A 17,008-nucleotide genomic window follows, 5' to 3' on the forward strand; every position below is an offset into this window, starting at 1 on the left:
CCCCAAAATATTGTGCACCCTAATAAACTTATCTGGGGTCAGAGAACAGAACAGCCACTAGATACAGAGGCCAGAAAATGGTGGCACTCACACCTTTAATCCTACCATTCCAGAGGCAGAGATCTGCCTCGATCTCTGAGTTCAAGGCCACACTGGGAACAGCCAAGCATGGTGACTTTAATCCCAAGAAGTGAGCCTTAAATCCCAGGGAGTGAAGGCAGAGAGCAGAAAGATATATAAGGTGTGAAGACCAGAAACTAGAAGCATTTGGCTGGTTAAGCATTCAGGCTTTCGAGATTAAGCAGTTCAGCTGAGATCCATTTGGATGAGGACTCAGTCTTCCAGTCTGAGGAAACAGGATCGGCTGTGGAATTGGCAAGGCAAGGTGGCTGTGGCTTGTTCTGCTTCTCTGATCTTTCAGCGTTCTCCCCAATACCTGGCTCCAAGTTTGTTTTTATTAATAGGAACTTTTAAGATTCCTGCTACAACAGAGTGAGTTCCAGGACTACACAGAGGAAACCCTGTCTTGAAAAGGAAACAAACAACCCCCTCGAACCCCTCCCCCAAATCCCGAGGCCTCGCCCTTTGCTCCCCAGCGGCTGACTATGAGGAGAGTTCTGGTGCCCACATCCTTCAAACCTGCTCATAGGAAACTAGTTACCCGTACTGTATTTTCCTATCCCTGAGACAAATTCCCGACAAAGGCCACTGACGGGAGGAAGGTTCCTTTGGCTCACAGTCTGAGGGGACACAGCCCATCGCGGCAGAGAAGCCGAAGGCGGCTGAAGTGTTAGGCTGCTGGTGACCTCGGCTTCCCCATCAGGAAGCAGAGAGGAGACGAGAAGCAGAACCAGACTATCAAACATGACTCCGTGACCTACTTCCTTAAAGTTCCAGAACCTTCTAAAACACAAGCTGGGCATCAAGCATTTAAACACGTGAGCCTATGTGAGAACTTTGACGTTCAGACGATAATCCTACATTAATTCTTACTTAGTGACTGTTGTTAATTGTTTAGTGGCAGAGATTCTGAAGGCAGTAAAATAAATATTTTCAGGTTTTTCTCAATAAGCACACATGTCCGTCAAAACTGCTGGCTCTTTTTGAACTACCTTCCCCCCACAACACACACAGCCCTGTGTCCCTGGGTTTCTCCACCCCAAGTGGCAATTCTCAGCCATCAAAAGGCCACCAAGATCCCCCACCCCCACCCCCCACCCCCGGCCATGGCCAGCAGTGGCTTCTTTGGCCTGACTCTAACCTCCACCTCAGGGACGACTAATAACTGACTGGCTTCAGACAACACCCCTTGCCTGTACTGTGCCTGGAAAGGTCACTTAGGGCACAGGCCTTGGAACCATGCCCCAGCTGTAACTGGGTGGGTGACTTTGACACTCTTCATGGCTTTTCTGTTAGTTTCTACATCAGCGCAAAGGAGACAGCAATATACTTACTTCATAGGTTGGGAGGAAGACGAAAACTCAAACCCTGGAACAGGGACTGATAGCCAGCTTTGGGGCGGGGGGGGGGGGGGAGTCAGTGTTACGGTCGTGATGGGACCGTGAATGGAAGACAAGCCTCAGAAACACATAGACAGATCTGGACTCAACCTTCTCATGGACCGAGTGAGTGATTTTGGCCAAGACGTGGTATACAAGGAGGGTCCTTAGTAAGCCTGCCTCTTCCCTCTGCTGGTACCTTTCCTGAGCCCTGACTTGGCTGGGGAACTCCTGCTATGCCTCTTCCAGGCCCCACCCCTGGAGTATGAGGGCCAGACACTCACAGCTAGCAGTCACAGGGCTATGGACCTGCTTTCCACGACAACACCCTGCTAACCTGAAGCTCTGATGAGCTACTGAGATCTGAACTACATTTGGGGGAACCCCACACACAGGGTCAGCTTATGGCCACAGTTACTGGTATGGAGGACTTTCTGTTTAGATATCAAACACACAAGACTATATTTTTAAGTTTTCCCTAGAGGTGGGCTGGGGGTGTATATCAGCTCACAGAGGGCTGGCCTGGCATGCATGAAGCCTTGAGTTGGACCCATAGCACCGTTTAGACAGCACATGACTGTGATCCAGCACTTGGGGGGCAGATGCAGAATCAGGAGTTTGAAGCCAGCCTAGGCTACATGAGATCCTGTCTCCAAAAGACAGACAGACAGACAGACAGACACACACACACACACACACACACACACACACACACACACGCACGCACAGAGAGAGAGAGTGGGGGAGAGAGAGAGAAGGAGAGAGATTACCATAAACTTGATGGTTGACAAAAACATTTATTTATCACACTTAAGTCTGAAAATGAGATCTTCACCAGATTGGTTCCTTTTAGAGGTTGTAAGAACAAAATCTGTCCCGTGTCCCCTCCTAGTTTCGGGGGTGGCTGGTAGCCCTCGGGTTCCTCCCTTCGGAGTTCCAGCCCTCCAGTTTCTGCTTGTCCTGTGGTGCCATTGTTGTCCTAGTTCAAAACAATCAGGGGCTGGACTTCAAAATGCCTGTGATTTGTGCAGATGAGGGACACTTTGGATCCTTCCCTGGCCTGGCCAGGGGATGCTAGGTCATCGTGCAAGGGGAGAGCTGGCCAGGGAAATGTTATGTCTGCAGGAAGTAGACTTTTCTCAGGACCTTGCCGGCAAAGGCCAAGCCATGATGCAGATTGGGGAGAGGGCACCTCTTTCCTCTGCTTAAGCTGTCCAGGGGCTCATGTGGGCTCCTTGTGTAGATACTGTGAGCTGGGCTCGAACTTCCCTTTATCCATCCAGTGGAAAAGAAAAATGTTAAAAACAGTGGGTAAAGGCTCTTGCCTACATATTTGATGACCCGACTTTGATCCATCAGAGCCACATGGGTAAAAGAAAGAACCGGTTCCCACAAGTTGTCTTCTGACTCCCACACAGGCACCCTGGCATGCAGGTGACAGACACAGACACATGGCCACACAGATACAAATAGGTAAATAGATTAAAAAAGAAAAACAAATTTTCTTTAAAGAAGCATAAATAAATAAAGAAGCATAAAGAAGCATAAAGTTGTAAATGAGCTCCTAGCAATTATAAAGCAAGGATTCCATGGATGGATTCTGGTCTTCTTTATTATTTAATTTAGTTTACTTTAGCTGTTCATTCTCAGGAGGACAAACTTAGGCCTGAGTTCAGCCTATGTGGGACTCTGAAGACCAACTGCTCATCATGGGGTAGCCTTGGACCCCCACTCTCCCTCAAAAGTCAGCCTGAGCCGAGGGAACTAAAGAAAGCACCGTGAAGTCTTCCCACTTGCCTCCCTCTCTCCTCAGATGAGAAGCCGGCTTGCTCAGGAGCGCAGTGTGAAGCTAGATGCCTTCCAACGTGTGCGGGAGCTCGAGAGTCAGCTTCATGACGCGGAGCAGTCATCTCTCCAGATGGGCTCCCCAAGCGGTAAGCGCACCCTCCTCTGGCTAGAAGAATCACCCAGTCTTGGGGGCATGAGTCAAAGTGGGACCTTCCTGACTCCAAGACTGAGTAACAACCCAAGGCCGGGGAGTGGGCTGTCCATGAATGTGGATCGAATGAATAACATATGGATAAAACCAAAACCAAAACCAAAAGAACTACTTCTCTGATTTGCACGAAGTTATCTACTTAGTTCATTCGGTCACAGCTGGTTAGAGCGTGTAAAATACCACCTGAAGAACATTAAGTGTCACATTGCTTCTTGGAGCATCTCAGTGATTTGTGGTACCAGTGACGACATTTCTAAGGTGTGACTCATCAAGTACATTATGATTGTTGGGTGCTGGGAGCTCAGGGGCTTCTGTGAAGATGTCCGTCAGAGGAGCCCTCTGGACAATGTAGACAGTGGGCAGCATGGCGTCAGACCCCAGAACCACTCTAAACTGGCTTCCTCCCCTGTAAGGTGAGTACTGCATACGTTCCAGATTGGTCAGAACCATCGCCAAATGTTGGTGACCATGCTCCAGTCATCGCCAGGATCAGTCAAGCTCCTCCTTTCCCAGCTGTAGCATAGATTGGTTGAGTGTGCAGGCTTCTGAGGGGACCACCAGAGCCCCGTCACTGCTGGCCGTGTGACTTTAAGTAGGTTAATTGACCTCCACACAGGAAAATGGGAATGCCTGCCTCCCAGGCTTGTTCTACACATTAATGGAAGAACACGCATCTGACACTTAGGGTAATCTCTCGTCAGTAACTGAACAAGATGGGGACTGCAGTTTCATACATGTGTTTAATTCTTTATCTGCGTTTCCTTTTGGCTGCTTGCAACATGAATGAGCCGAGAGAAAGCAGTCTTGCAGAAGCAGACACAGTCAAGGGAGTTGAGGCTTACTAAGAGCACAGCTGGGCTGTCCCTGAAACCCACGGGGCCCTCCTCCTGCGGGCCCTCCTCCTGCCTCCGCCTCGGCCTCCTCACTCGCCTTGACCTTGCAGCGGGCTTTGGTGTCGTCCCTGCTGCACCAGCCCCAAGATGGAGTCCCTGTTGTGACCACCGCTGCCGGCCAATTCCATGCCTTCTGCTATGGACCTTTTCTTTCTCTTCCTTCCCTCTACTTCTCTCCAAAAGATGTCTTTGTAATCCCATCTGGGGAATGTCTCCCCGAGAGCTGCCATCCAGGACCCTCAGTAGCTGCACATTTATGGAGAAGGGCCAGAATGAGGTAGTCAGGAGGTCCCTCCTTCCTAAGATTGAGTTGGGGGGGGGGGGGCTCTTTTCTGGTAGAAGTTACTCCAGGCTTCAGGTCTAGCAGATCCCCTCCACAATTTGTAACTGGGTTGTGGCACCCCACACATAGGGAAAAAAAAAAAAAAACCTGAGAATTGAATCTTTAAACTGTGCCAGCAGATTAAAATAGTGAATAACAGGGAGTGGGTTGGGGGGGGCAAAGGCAGCCAATCACTGCAAAGTTTCCCCTTCCCCCTCTGGTCAGGTGATCGGTCTCTCCTTTGAGGTCTGTGGTGTGGGTACTTTTCTCCTTGTTTCCTCTCTGCAGGAGGCAGGTTCACAGACACAAAGGCCAGCAAGTCTTGCCTACTTAGATTGAAGGTTAACTCAGAACAAACAGACCATTGACAGTGTGCACCCAGAGATTCCTTCCTGCAGAATGGACGTACAAATGTGCTCTTGAAGCAGGCAGGCACAGGGCCTGGCATCCCTCCTCCTCCTCCTCCAATAATTCACTTAGAGCCTAGCCACGTTACCTGCATGTTCTGTGCACACACCCCTCTTCAAACAATTTCCCCAGCAGCCTCAGATCTCCTCCTACACGAGACGACACATACAGTAATGATCCTCCACCCCTAACAACAATCAAACGCTAAGAGTTTCTATTTGATTGTGTTCTCAATATATTCCAGTATGAGACAGGCCGATTCAGTGGGTGCATGCACAGTAAGTCAATTGCGCCCTCAAAGTCAACTTTCGGGGAGATTACACATCACCTTACGCTTATGCAATCGGGTGTGCATGTGATGATAAGATGCATGATGGGAAAGGATGATTCATAATAGGAGAAACGATTATATGACCTAATCTCTCAGTCAAAATAGAGAACCATCCAGTCTATGCTCCTTAAGAACCAGCCTCCTTCTTGAGCCCTCTAAGAGGAAACCTTAGACAGTAATTGGGGCCTTGGGGTGCCCTCACTCATTTGGCTGGCTGTCAGTTTTGACAGGGGACCCCTCTCTCGTCTGTGCTTCGCCTTGTTTGGAATAAAGCTGTCTTGCTACTTTTGAAAATCTGTGTCATCCCCTATTGCAATCCTTCAAAAAAGAGCTCAAGGACCTGGAGCTCCCTGGCCTGAATTCCCACCACAGGCCGGGTGTCGTTTGCCTGGGTGAGGGGGGTGGTCCGTACAGTGCAAGGCGGAGAGGTGGGTGGAACCCTGAAGGGGTGGAGCTTAGCCTGGGATCCCTTAGTCACTGTCGAGGGGCCCTAGGTAGTTCCTGTGGAGCCCCTTGCTACCTGGGGATTGGGTTTCACGTTTGTGGCTTGCTGAGAGAAGAATCTGAAAAGAGACTCAGAAAGATGAAGGAACATTTTGTTTGAACTTGAGAGGAAAGGGGCAACAGGGCTTATAAGCAGTCCGCGTCAGCAACAGCCGAGGAAGGTGATGGAGGAGACAGAGCCTTCTGAGTCAGGGTCCAAGGACGCAGGCGTTCTCAGCAGCAGAGGTCAGGGCAGAGGTCAGGAAGTAGCCGCAGGGAACATGACTGGCTGGTATTCAGGAGAAAGAGTAAGGCTGTCAGGATGGGGGAGGCATGCTAGGATTTTGGCCAACAAAGAAGAGATTAAAAAGAAGGAAAACAAAGTTTTAGGGTTTTTTTTAGTTAGAACTTAGAAAAGCAGGCAGGCTGAGTGTGAAGATTTATAAGCCCTGCACTGGGGGCGCGGTCTCTGGTGTGTGTAAGTGGACAGGTCTTCCTATGGAGGTAAGGATCCCCTCCTGTCTACATAGCATGTCTGTCCTGAAGGGTGGCCTTCTGGCCAGCCGGCTGACAGACCCATTAAGTTTAATTCTTAAGGGGAAAGACAGTACAGCGTATACTTTGGGGTAGCTTTAGAATGGCTTTTCTCCAACCATGGATGGAGGAAGAACTCAGGTCCTATTGTTTTGACCAGGGGGAAGTATTTTCTTCTACTAGGGCCTCAGCAAAGCCCTATCGCCTTCTCACATGGTGACTGAAATCTTAAGGATGAACAAAACTGATTACAAGTTGCGATCCATTTTCAGTGGCCTCCAAGCCTCCTAATGTCATCCAGCTACCTAGCAAAGGGAAGCCTCCGAAGGCTTTGGAAGGGCAAACCTGGCCCCGGACTCCCTCTCTGGCTTCAGCTCCCTGTTCCCGTAAGCTGTCTTTCCTCCCCGAGTGTGATTCTGAAAGGCTGGACAGTTGAGCGCCCATTCACCTCACCCACCCCTCCTCACCTCACCCACCCCTCCCCACCTCACCCCCCCTCCCCACCTCACCCACCCCTCCCCACTTCACCCACCCCTCCCCACCTCACCCACCCCTCCCCACCTCACCCTCCCTCCCCACCTTACCCCCCCACCTCACCCACCCTCCCCATCTCCTGATCATGGACTTTGATCCTCTAGAACTATGAACCAAATCAATCTCTCTTCTTTACAGTGCTAGCCTGCCTCTAGTATTTCATTCTAGCCACGGAAACTAGACTAATCACAGTGTCCCCTTTCCTTCCTGGGCCACCCCAGTGGACAGGATCCCCTCTACCCCACCTTCTCAGGAGTCGTGAGCAGTCCCCTTCCCTTCCTTTCTCCACACTCGTATTTCCGGTTGGCTGAGGATCCTTGATGACAGTTCTCCAGGATGTATCACCCAGAAGGTATCTTGCAACTAACAATTGTGTATCCATCATGTATGAGTCAGGACCATAAAATCTACTGAAATAGAAGCCGTCATTGAAGCTGGGTTGACGGCTGTGATCCTGGCCTACAGCCCCAGTGCTCAGGGAGTCCCAGCACCGAAGGCAGGAAGGACTGAGAGTGAGATCAGGCCAATCTGAGCCACACAAAAACAACAGCAGCCAAACAAACTTGAAAAAAACACCTCTCGGGACCAGACATTTCTTCTGCTACTAGCCAGCCCCTTCCTGCTCATAGCCAAGCTTCTTAAAATTGAGTTACCTGTAATCACTCTTGTTCCCTTTACCTAATCCACCCTCCAGCTCACATCCATCAGGGAGGGGGAGACAGGGACACACAGAGAGAACACTGTGGTTGCTAATTTTAACAGTTTAGAGACGCTTTTTAATCGACTGCCGTGAGTCTTCTACCAGAGGGATTCCAGGCGGCTCACGGGTTGCCATTCTCAATGTGCGACTTCTACTTCATGGCTCAAAACGGCTGCCTAAGCTTTCCAGCCAACAGGAAGTAAGAAAACTAAGCGTTCACTGCTCTCTTAAAGGGCACTTCCTGGACGTTACCTAGGACCGTCTGGAGTCTATCTCATTAGCTGACATTTAGCCCAGAAGACTAGAGTATCTAGCTTTTATTGCGGGACACTGAATGTGTGACACAAAGTTGGGGTCTCTATTACTAAGGAAGTAAAGGAAGGATTTAGGGACCAAGTACAGGTCTCTGCCAGGTCACCAACCATCTGCTTTTTAACCGCCACCTCTTCACTGCCGCTGATCTTGCCAGGCTCACAGAGTCCGGTGTCTCTATGTGGATGGGCATTGCCGAGTTCTCATTATTTCCCTCCGCAGTATTTGAAGCAGACGATCTCGTACTTCCAAGCTGCCTTTCCTGCTTGCTTTCATGCCATTGGCTCTTGGGGCAGTCCTCTGCTTTCTCTGGCTGCTGCTTCTAAGTCCCTTTTTCTTGTTCTTCTTCTTCCCACAGCCAACCTCTAACGAACAGAGCCGTTCAGAGCTGTGTCTGACCTCTTCTCACATTGTTTCTGAGTGATGAGAGCCCCAGATCCCATGCCTTTAATCCTTCTTTGCCAAGTCTACATCTGCAACTCAAACCTGTCCTTTGGGGCTGGAGAGATGGCTCAATGGTTAAGGGCACTGGCTGCTCTTCCAGAGGACCCAGGGTTCAATTCCCAGCACCCATATGGCAGCTCATAATTATCTGTAACTCCAGTTTCAGGGAATCTGACACCTTCACACAGACATACATGCAGAAAAAACACGAATGCACATGAAATAAATAAATTATATTTTAAAAAACAAACAAACTGTGCTGTGTGCTGTAGACCTGAATATCCGATGTCTATGGCTGACTGCCTCTGCTCCAGTCTCTGGGTTACAAGTTCAACAGGTGAATTAGGACCCATCTGCAGCTCCTTCCCCGATCTGACTCCTTTGGGAGAGAGGTGTTGTCTCAGCAAATGGTACTGACAAATAACCCGTTGAGCCAGGCAGTGATGGTGCACGCCTTTAATCCCAGCACTCGGGAGGCAGAGGCAGGGGGATCTCTGTGAGTTCGAGGCCAGCCTGGGCTACAGAGTAAGTTCTAGGAAAGGCTCCAAAGCTACACAGAGAAACCCTGTCTCAAAACAAAACAACAAAACAAAAAACAAGAAAAAAAAAAAAAAAAAAAAAAAAAAAGTTGACCTGAGTCAGAACCTGAATGCTATTCTTCCTTTTCTGTGAATCTGGTTAACCACACCTTATTAATGAGAATAAACCTCAGTCTACTCACATTTACCTCTCAGAGATAAAATCTCCCATGATCTCCTTTTCTCTCGGTCCTGTCATCCCCTGGCAAAAAAGTGACATCTTCATTTAAACTCAGTGTTTAAGTTCTAAAAGTTTGTAAGTTACATCTGGCTCTGTACACTGCAACCAGAGGTCTACTTTATTTTCTTTATTTGTTTCTTTACAGGGTTTATATCCCAGAGCCACTGCTCCCTAAACTCTGCGTCAGCCTTATCCAGATGTTCTCACCAACGTTTTCCAAGGACTGATCTCCTGGGCAGTAAAATGGCAGGAAGGATTCAAAGACCGAAGACTGTGAGTGATGCTAAGCTTGCGTAGACATAGGAAACAATGAAGTCATGTACACCCGGTGTTACAAGTCTAGGGTGATGTCAAACTTACACTAGAAAAATTCTACATCCGATGTTAGCTAGGTAGTTTGGATCTGTTTTACACAGTTCTAGTGTTGAAATGAGCCCGAGGACACCTTCTGGATTACAGCTCACTCAATGGCTCTGGGAATCAGTACCAGACAGAGCCTTGCTATATTCTCTTTGAGTTTCTTCTTTAATCATCTACAGTAATTACTAGTATCCCCCCCACCTCCATCTTTTATTGATTGATTGATTGGTTTTGCACTCGTATGTTGTATACATATCTGCGCATGTTCCAGCATGTGTGTATGGAGGTCAGGGAGCAAACTGAAGTTCTCTCTTTCCACCACATTGGTTCAGGCCATCAAGCTTGGCAGCGAGCACCTTTACCTGCTGAGCCCTCTCGTGGATCCCCAGACTTTCCTTGTGTTGTTTTGATGGACAGAGAGATTTTGCAACTGGCGGTCTAGTTCTGGATGGAAGTTCATTGCAGCATTTAAAATGTACAGTGAAGGAAGGGTAGGAAGGTGGGAGTCAATGAGGCCTTACCCAATCAGAGCCATGCTACTATGGTTACCACTCACTCCACTCCTCAGTCTGTGCAGTCATCTTTCCCTAAAATGTGAAATTCTAGTAGTTGTCCTTCAACGTTCATGAGGAGTTGGTTCCAGCACCCTCTGGGTCCCAAAGTCCACCGGTGCTTCAGTCGCTTACATAAAATAGTGTAGCGTTTGCATATGATCTACACGCCTGTATCTGTGGTGTGACTTCCTAAGCAGGGTAGGAGACAGGACAGAGAAACATGGACGGGCGGGGGTGTACACGTGACTGCGGTATGTACACAGACGATTCTCTGAAATCACGTGCAGTGCTGACACAGAGAATGCTAAGGCGTGTGTAGGTTGTTCCAGGCTGGCACGTCTTCTCTTCCTCACCTGGAATGCCTTTCACTGGTGGACTCGTCCTTGACCTGTGCCCTTTATGACGAGAAGGCCCGCGGCAGGCTGCCTCCAGACAGAAGCAGTGATGTCAGCCTCAGCCGCAGCAGCGCCCCTCACTACGTTACAGGGAACCCTTCGCCAGCAGGGCAGTGGTGGCACATGCCTTAATTCCAGCACTGTGGTGGGGGTTTGCAGAGACAGGCAGATCTCTGTGAGTTTGAGGCCAGCCCAGTTTATAGAGTTAGTTCCAGGACAGCCAGAGCTACACAGAATTACTTTGACTCAAAAAAAAAAAAAAAAAAAAATCCTTTGCCAACTTAAAAAAAAATAGCTTTATCAACTTGATATTACAGGTACCAATTAAGCATAAAAAAAGGACTGATGAGGGTTTTCTACCCAATGTGGCAGAAAATGTTCAGCTTACAACTTTGCAAGTCCAAACAGCTCCATCCAGGATTTCATTCAGACCTGATAGGTAATCTTTTTGTGCGTGTTTGTTTTATTTCTGTGTGCATTTAGATGGATAAAGACGACTCCAGCTCTATTAACTTTTTCATCTAGCTTTTCTTCTAGGTATGTGGCAGACAATATTGAAGAACTGAGATGAATTCATCTTTCGTGTCCAGATGAAGCCAGATTTGGTCCCAGATCTGAAAATATTCAAGCACTGGTTTGCATCCTACAAGCTCTTTCTGGTTCCTGGCTGCCCAGTTGTCTCCCAGTTTCAGTTTTGAGTAACAGGTAGACAGGGTGGTCCAAGAGAGAGGGCCTTGATGCTGAGCTGTCCTTGCTAAGAAGTGAAGACCCAGGCCGAGTGCTGGCTCATTTGTTAAGAGGCTGGCTGCTCTTAGGACCCCTGTTCAGTTCTAGCTCCCACATGGCAGCGCACAGTTATCTGTAACTCTAGTTCCAGGGGATCTGATGCCCTCTTCGGGCCTCTGTGGGTACTGGGCATGCAGGTGGTACATATACATACACACAGGCAAACATACACATAAGATAAAAACAAATCTTTACATGTTATTAAAAAACATTACAGTTCAATAAAAATTCATTCAAACAAATTTCAAAGCATTTTTATTTTACTTAAATGTGTTATCCTTTCTTAATAGTCTTATTTCTTCCTGCAAATGCTAAAACTCTTAACTTTATACATCTTTTCATAAAAAAGATTTATTTTATTTTATGTGTATAAGTGTTTTGCATGCATGTATGTATGAGCACATTCATGCCTGGTACCAGAAAGGTCAGAAGAGGTCATCAGATTCCCTGGGACTGAAGTCGTAGATGGCTGGGGTGCTAGGAATCAAACCTGGGTCCTCTGCAAGGGAATTGCTCTTAACCATGGAGCTAATTCTCCAGTCTACTTTAGTAAAGTCTTAATCCAGTTCCTTTCCTTGTTCAGACTAGAAAATCTATCTTGGGTAAAAGGAGATGAATGGATCAAAATAGACCAAAGAAACATATTTATATGTTTAAGTCTATACATTGCCATAGTCAGATCTTAAAAATGTCTCCCAAAGGCCCACTGGGCTGATAAGATTTTTGTCAAGCTGACTCATGCTAGCGTCATTTGGAACAAGGGACAAGCAATTGAAGAGCTGCCTCCATTGGATCAGCCTATAGGCATATCTATGTCTTGATTAACGATGGATGTGGGAGAATCTAAGCCCACTGTGAGCAGTGCCACCCCTCAGAAGGTGATCCTGGATTGTGTCAAAAAAGCAGGCTGAGCAAGCCATGGAAAGCTAACCAGTAACCAGTATTCCTCTGATTTAAGTTCCCGCCTTGGCTTCCCTCAAGGAAGGTCTGTAACCTGTAAGCTTCTTCCCCAAGTTATTTTAGTCAGTGCTTTAACAAAACACCAGAGAGGCAAACTAAGGTGGCCACTCTCTAGGGAACTGAAGTGAAGGTTACCCGCTTTCTACTCTGTCAAAAACATAAACATTAAAAATGGATGAATTTATACAGGCTTCGAAGGACCAGAGGGTAACAGAGGAAAAGTTCTGACAACTTGTAGTAGTGTGACCCCAAGGGTGTTTCAGGCTACTTCAAAGATGGGTGCAGTTGCTGAAGAGATCAGCATCAATAAAAAGACGCTCCATGGCTAGCCATCCGTGTGGACGCTTGGTCACTGGGGAGCAGAACTCTGAAAGGATTTGGATTAGGTGGTGTGGCCGTGTGGAGCATGCCACCATACTTCCGGCCATGATGAGAACGGACTAAGCCTCTGAAGCTGTAAGTCAGCCCCAATAAAAGCTTTCCTTTACAAGACTTACCATGTCACAGTGTCTCTTCACAGCAGCAGAGTTCTGACTCAGACGGTGGTGAGGCTGACTAAGCATTTGCGTGTTGCTTCCACGTGAGTGCTATGGATCTAAACTAGGTCCTCACACTTGCTCTTGTACAGTGCTCACCTGTAATCCCAATGCCACGAGGAGGGGAGAGGAGGATCCCAGGAACTCGCGGGTCAGCCAGTCTAGCCAATCAGTGAAGGTCCAAGCTCACTGAGAGATCCTGTCTCAAAAAATAAAGTGGAGAACAATTGAGAAAGACATCTGAGATCGACCTCTGGCCTACACACACACACACACACACACACACACACACACACACACACACACACACGCAGTACTATGGAATGTCATGAAGAGATACCATGACCATGGCAGCTCTTATAAAGGAAAGCATTTAACTGGGGCTGGCTTACAGTTTCAGAGGTTAGTCCATTTGACAATGGCTCCCCGCCTCTCATGGCGGGGAGCAGGGCAGCATGCAGGCAGATATGGTGCTGGAGAAGTAGCTGAGAGTTCTACATCCAGATCCATAGACAGCAGGAACAGAGTGACTCTGGGCTTGGCATGGACTTCTGAAATCTCAAAGCCCATCCCCAGGGACACACTTCCTCCAACAAGGCCACACCCCTAATCCTTTCAACGAGAACCACTCCACAGTGACCAAACATCCAAGTCCATGAGCCTATGGAAGCTATTCTCATCCAAACCACCACGATGAATAAAGCAACCGCAGGTTCTTGGCAGTGCTGGCAGAAACATGGGCAAGGGAGGCAGTCCTTATCCAGAATATGTACCTGGGTTAGTGAAGAGAAATTTCTGGCCCCTTCTTAATGGAAAAAAAAAAAAAAAAAAAAAAAAAAAAGCTAAATATAATCAGCCTGCTGCCAGACACACAATTGTTTCCCATAGGGTTGATACCTACTTGGTAAACTCCAGGCAAATGAGAGACTGCCTCAAAAAACCACCAGAACAGACATGAAGCAGATGTGCACATTTGTAATTCCAGTTTTCCTACAGTGGAATGGGAAATGGAGACAGGAGAACTTGCAGGCAAGTTAGATGTGTCAAAGATGGGCTAGATCATACCCTGACTGGTTAGCTATGCATAACTCTTGCCCACTGCTTCAACCTAAACCTCGTGCCAAGACCCCAGAGATGGGCTTTGGGCAGGGAGGAGGTATCACTGTATCTGTTCCTCTTCCCAATGTGGCCACATTGAATAAATCTCCCTTTTACTATTGTTTGCTCAACCGCCTTAAAGACAGGTGGCTAAACCCAGCTTACTGGGGCTGTCAGGGTCCAGGCCTTTTCTCTTAATTACTGATAACATCAGTTACAGCAACAACAAAAATGTAGCTAATACAAAAAACGGGTACCAAAAGTGGGGTTGATGTTTTAAGAAACCTGACTGTGGTTCTTGGGCCTTCAACTGTTTTGTGGGAGGAATGTTGAAGTCTGGAGCTGTGGCTACAGAAGCCCAGAAGGCTGTCAGCACAGATTAAGGGGTGAGTTCTGGTGGGGGACTGGAAAACCGGAGTACAGATGGAAATGAATACAGTAACGCCTGGGCTCACGAGGTTTCAGAGGGGAACAAGGACTCTTTTGGGAACTGAGCTAGAAGTCATTTATTATCCTTCTGGAATAGAATAAGTCGGCATTCTGCCTATGTCTTGAATAATTGAATGAGGCTGAAGTCAAGAGTAATGGACTAAGTAATTGTCTTAGTTTTTGTTCTTCTTGCTGTGAAGAGACACCATGACCAAGGCAACTTATTTTTTTTAAACAAAAAAAATTTTATTAAGATATTTTCTATTGATTTTACATACCAACCCCAGATTCCCCTGTCCTCCCTCCTCCCATCCTCCAGTCCTCCCCCACAATCCACCCCTCATTCCCGCCTCCTCCAAGGCAAGGTCTCCCATGGGGTGTCAGCCAGGACTAAGGCAGCTTATAAAAGAGAGCATTTAATTGGAGATTGCTTACAGTTTCAGAGGCTGAGTCCATGACCACCATGGTGTGGGGGGTGTGGCAGCAGGAAGGCAGGCATGGTGCTGGAGCAGTAGCTGAGGGCTTACATCTGATTCACAAGCAGCAGGCAGGGGTGCATGCGTGCGTGTGCGTGTGCGCATGCGTGCCTGCGTGCGTGCGTGCGTGCGTGCGTGCGTGCGTGCGTGCGTGTGTGTGTGTGTGTGTGTGTGTGTGTGTGTGTGCTGGGCCTGACATAAGCTTTTGAAACCTTAACGCCCACCCCCAGTGACACACCTCTCCTCCAACAAGGCCACACCTCCTACTCCTTCCTAAACAGTCCACCAACTGCTAACTGAACATTCAAATATATGCGCCTATGAGGGACATTCTCATACAAACCACTGCAGCTGTTTAGCAGTGGGAATTTCAAAACTGTCTAACACCTAGGCTGTCAAATAGAATATGAAAAGTACATAGTTTGTCAAGGAAAGGGGTATGACCAAATTTAAAGATGCAAGTAAGTTTGGTACAGAGAGAGCAGCTGTACTACTCAAGAGATTAGTGCCATAAAAGAGAAATCTTGCCGGGTGGTGGTGGTGCACGCCTTTAATCCCAGCACTTGGAAGGCAGAGGCAGGCGGATCTCTGTGAGTTTGAGGCCAGCCTGGGCTACCAAGTGAGTCCCAGGAAAGGCGCAAAGCTACACAGAGAAACCCTGTCTCGAAAAACAAACAAACAAACAAACAAAAAAAAAAAAAAGAGAGAGAAATCTTGTGTTCTGCACTGGGACAACAGGAATGGGGGTCTAAAAGCAAGACCCCCTCCTCCCATGAAGACTCCATTTTTTGAAAATGCAAATTCATTTGAAAGGAGAGAACTTGATATGAGCATGTTGTTCCCTGCCTGAAAGTGACCTAGGCTGGGATCATTACAGCTGTAGTGGAAAGAGGCCAGACTATATCTCAAATTTGTGCAGAACTTAGCAGCACTGTCCACAGCAGCAGTTTTAAAGACAAGCAAAATGCAAATGATGTGGTACATGAAAGCCCACACCAATGTTTGAGGAACTGGCTGCTGAGGCCAGGCAGTGCCTGTGAAGGTTGGATGACCAGCAAGGGGACCAAGAAGCCATTGAGTGAAGCTGTTAAGATGAAGTTTAAGTTGCATCAGAGAGCTGTTTTAGTTTCCTGTTACTGTGATAAAAACTGATCAAAAGCAACTTGGAGGAGAGGACTGGACCTACAACTTTCAGGTCAGAGCCCATCATTAAGAAAAGGCAAGGCATGAACCTGATGTATAAACCACGGGGGAATTGCTTGCTGACTTTCTCACAGGTCCATGCTTGTTAGCTTTCTTAGACAACCAGGACCATCGGCCGAGGGAATGGTGCTGCTCACAGTGGGCTGGGCCGTCCTACATCAGCTAAGACAGTCTCCCACAGATATGCCTATAGGCCAATCTGATCTGGGTGATTTCTCAATTGAGACTCCCTTCTTAGTGACTCTAGGTTGTATCAAGATGACAATTAAAGCTAAGGAGGATAAGACTGTGATATTGGAGATATACAGCAATTTCCTCTGACTTAAGTCTCCCTAAGACACAAGAAGTTCCAACTTGATCTGTTCTATACTAGAGCATTGGTTCTCAACCTGTGTGTTGTGACCCCTTTGGGAGTCGAACAACCCTTTCACAGGGTTGCATGGCAGATATTCTGAATATCAGATATTTACAATTCATAACAGTAGCAAAATTACAGTCACGACATAGCAATGAAAATAATCTTAAAGGTTGAGGAGAGAGTGAGTGAGAATAGATACAGTCTCCCTTGGTTTTGGAAACAGCAAAAGTTCAAGAGAGCCCATGTTCTCCTCTGACTACTTGGGAGGTAGAGGCAGTGGATCAGGAGTTCAAGCCAGCCTCTATAGAGTGGCTTGAGTAGCCTGGACTCATCAGATCCTGTCTCAAGAGAGAATTACGTTTTAACTTTCAGCTATTCAAGTCATACAGAAATGCATGTGTATTGATTTTTTTATTGCTGTGAAAAGCTGACAGAAGCAACTTGTAGGGATGGTAGGAAGGCGTGGCAGTGGGAACTGTCTAGTTATCGGTAGATCACACCTTGGGATGGTAGGAAGGCATGGCAGTGGGAACTGTCTAGTTATTGGTAGTTAACTGGGATGGAGGAAGGTGTGGAGCGGAACTGTAGTTATCGGTAGATCACACCTTGGGATGGTAGGAAGGCATGGCAGTGGG

The 17,008-nt window shown here is 47.6% G+C and overlaps 1 protein-coding gene across 1 annotated transcript in view; it reads left to right on the forward strand.

The window, feature by feature from the left end:
* The window catches only part of LOC114707511, a 178,242-nt gene extending 166,808 nt beyond the window's left edge, over nt 1-11,434 (forward strand). Inside the window, 4 exon segments of the mRNA XM_037200291.1 lie at nt 3,313-3,433; nt 9,364-9,491; nt 10,845-10,966; nt 11,053-11,434. Coding sequence (XP_037056186.1) covers nt 3,313-3,433; nt 9,364-9,491; nt 10,845-10,966; nt 11,053-11,098 — 417 coding nt within the window. The 3' untranslated portion in view covers nt 11,099-11,434.
* Nucleotides 11,435-17,008: the final 5,574 nt, after the last annotated feature.

The sequence above is a fragment of the Peromyscus leucopus genome, chromosome 8a (genome assembly GCF_004664715.2).
Source record: "Peromyscus leucopus breed LL Stock chromosome 8a, UCI_PerLeu_2.1, whole genome shotgun sequence".
NCBI classification, from domain to species: domain Eukaryota; kingdom Metazoa; phylum Chordata; class Mammalia; order Rodentia; family Cricetidae; genus Peromyscus; species Peromyscus leucopus.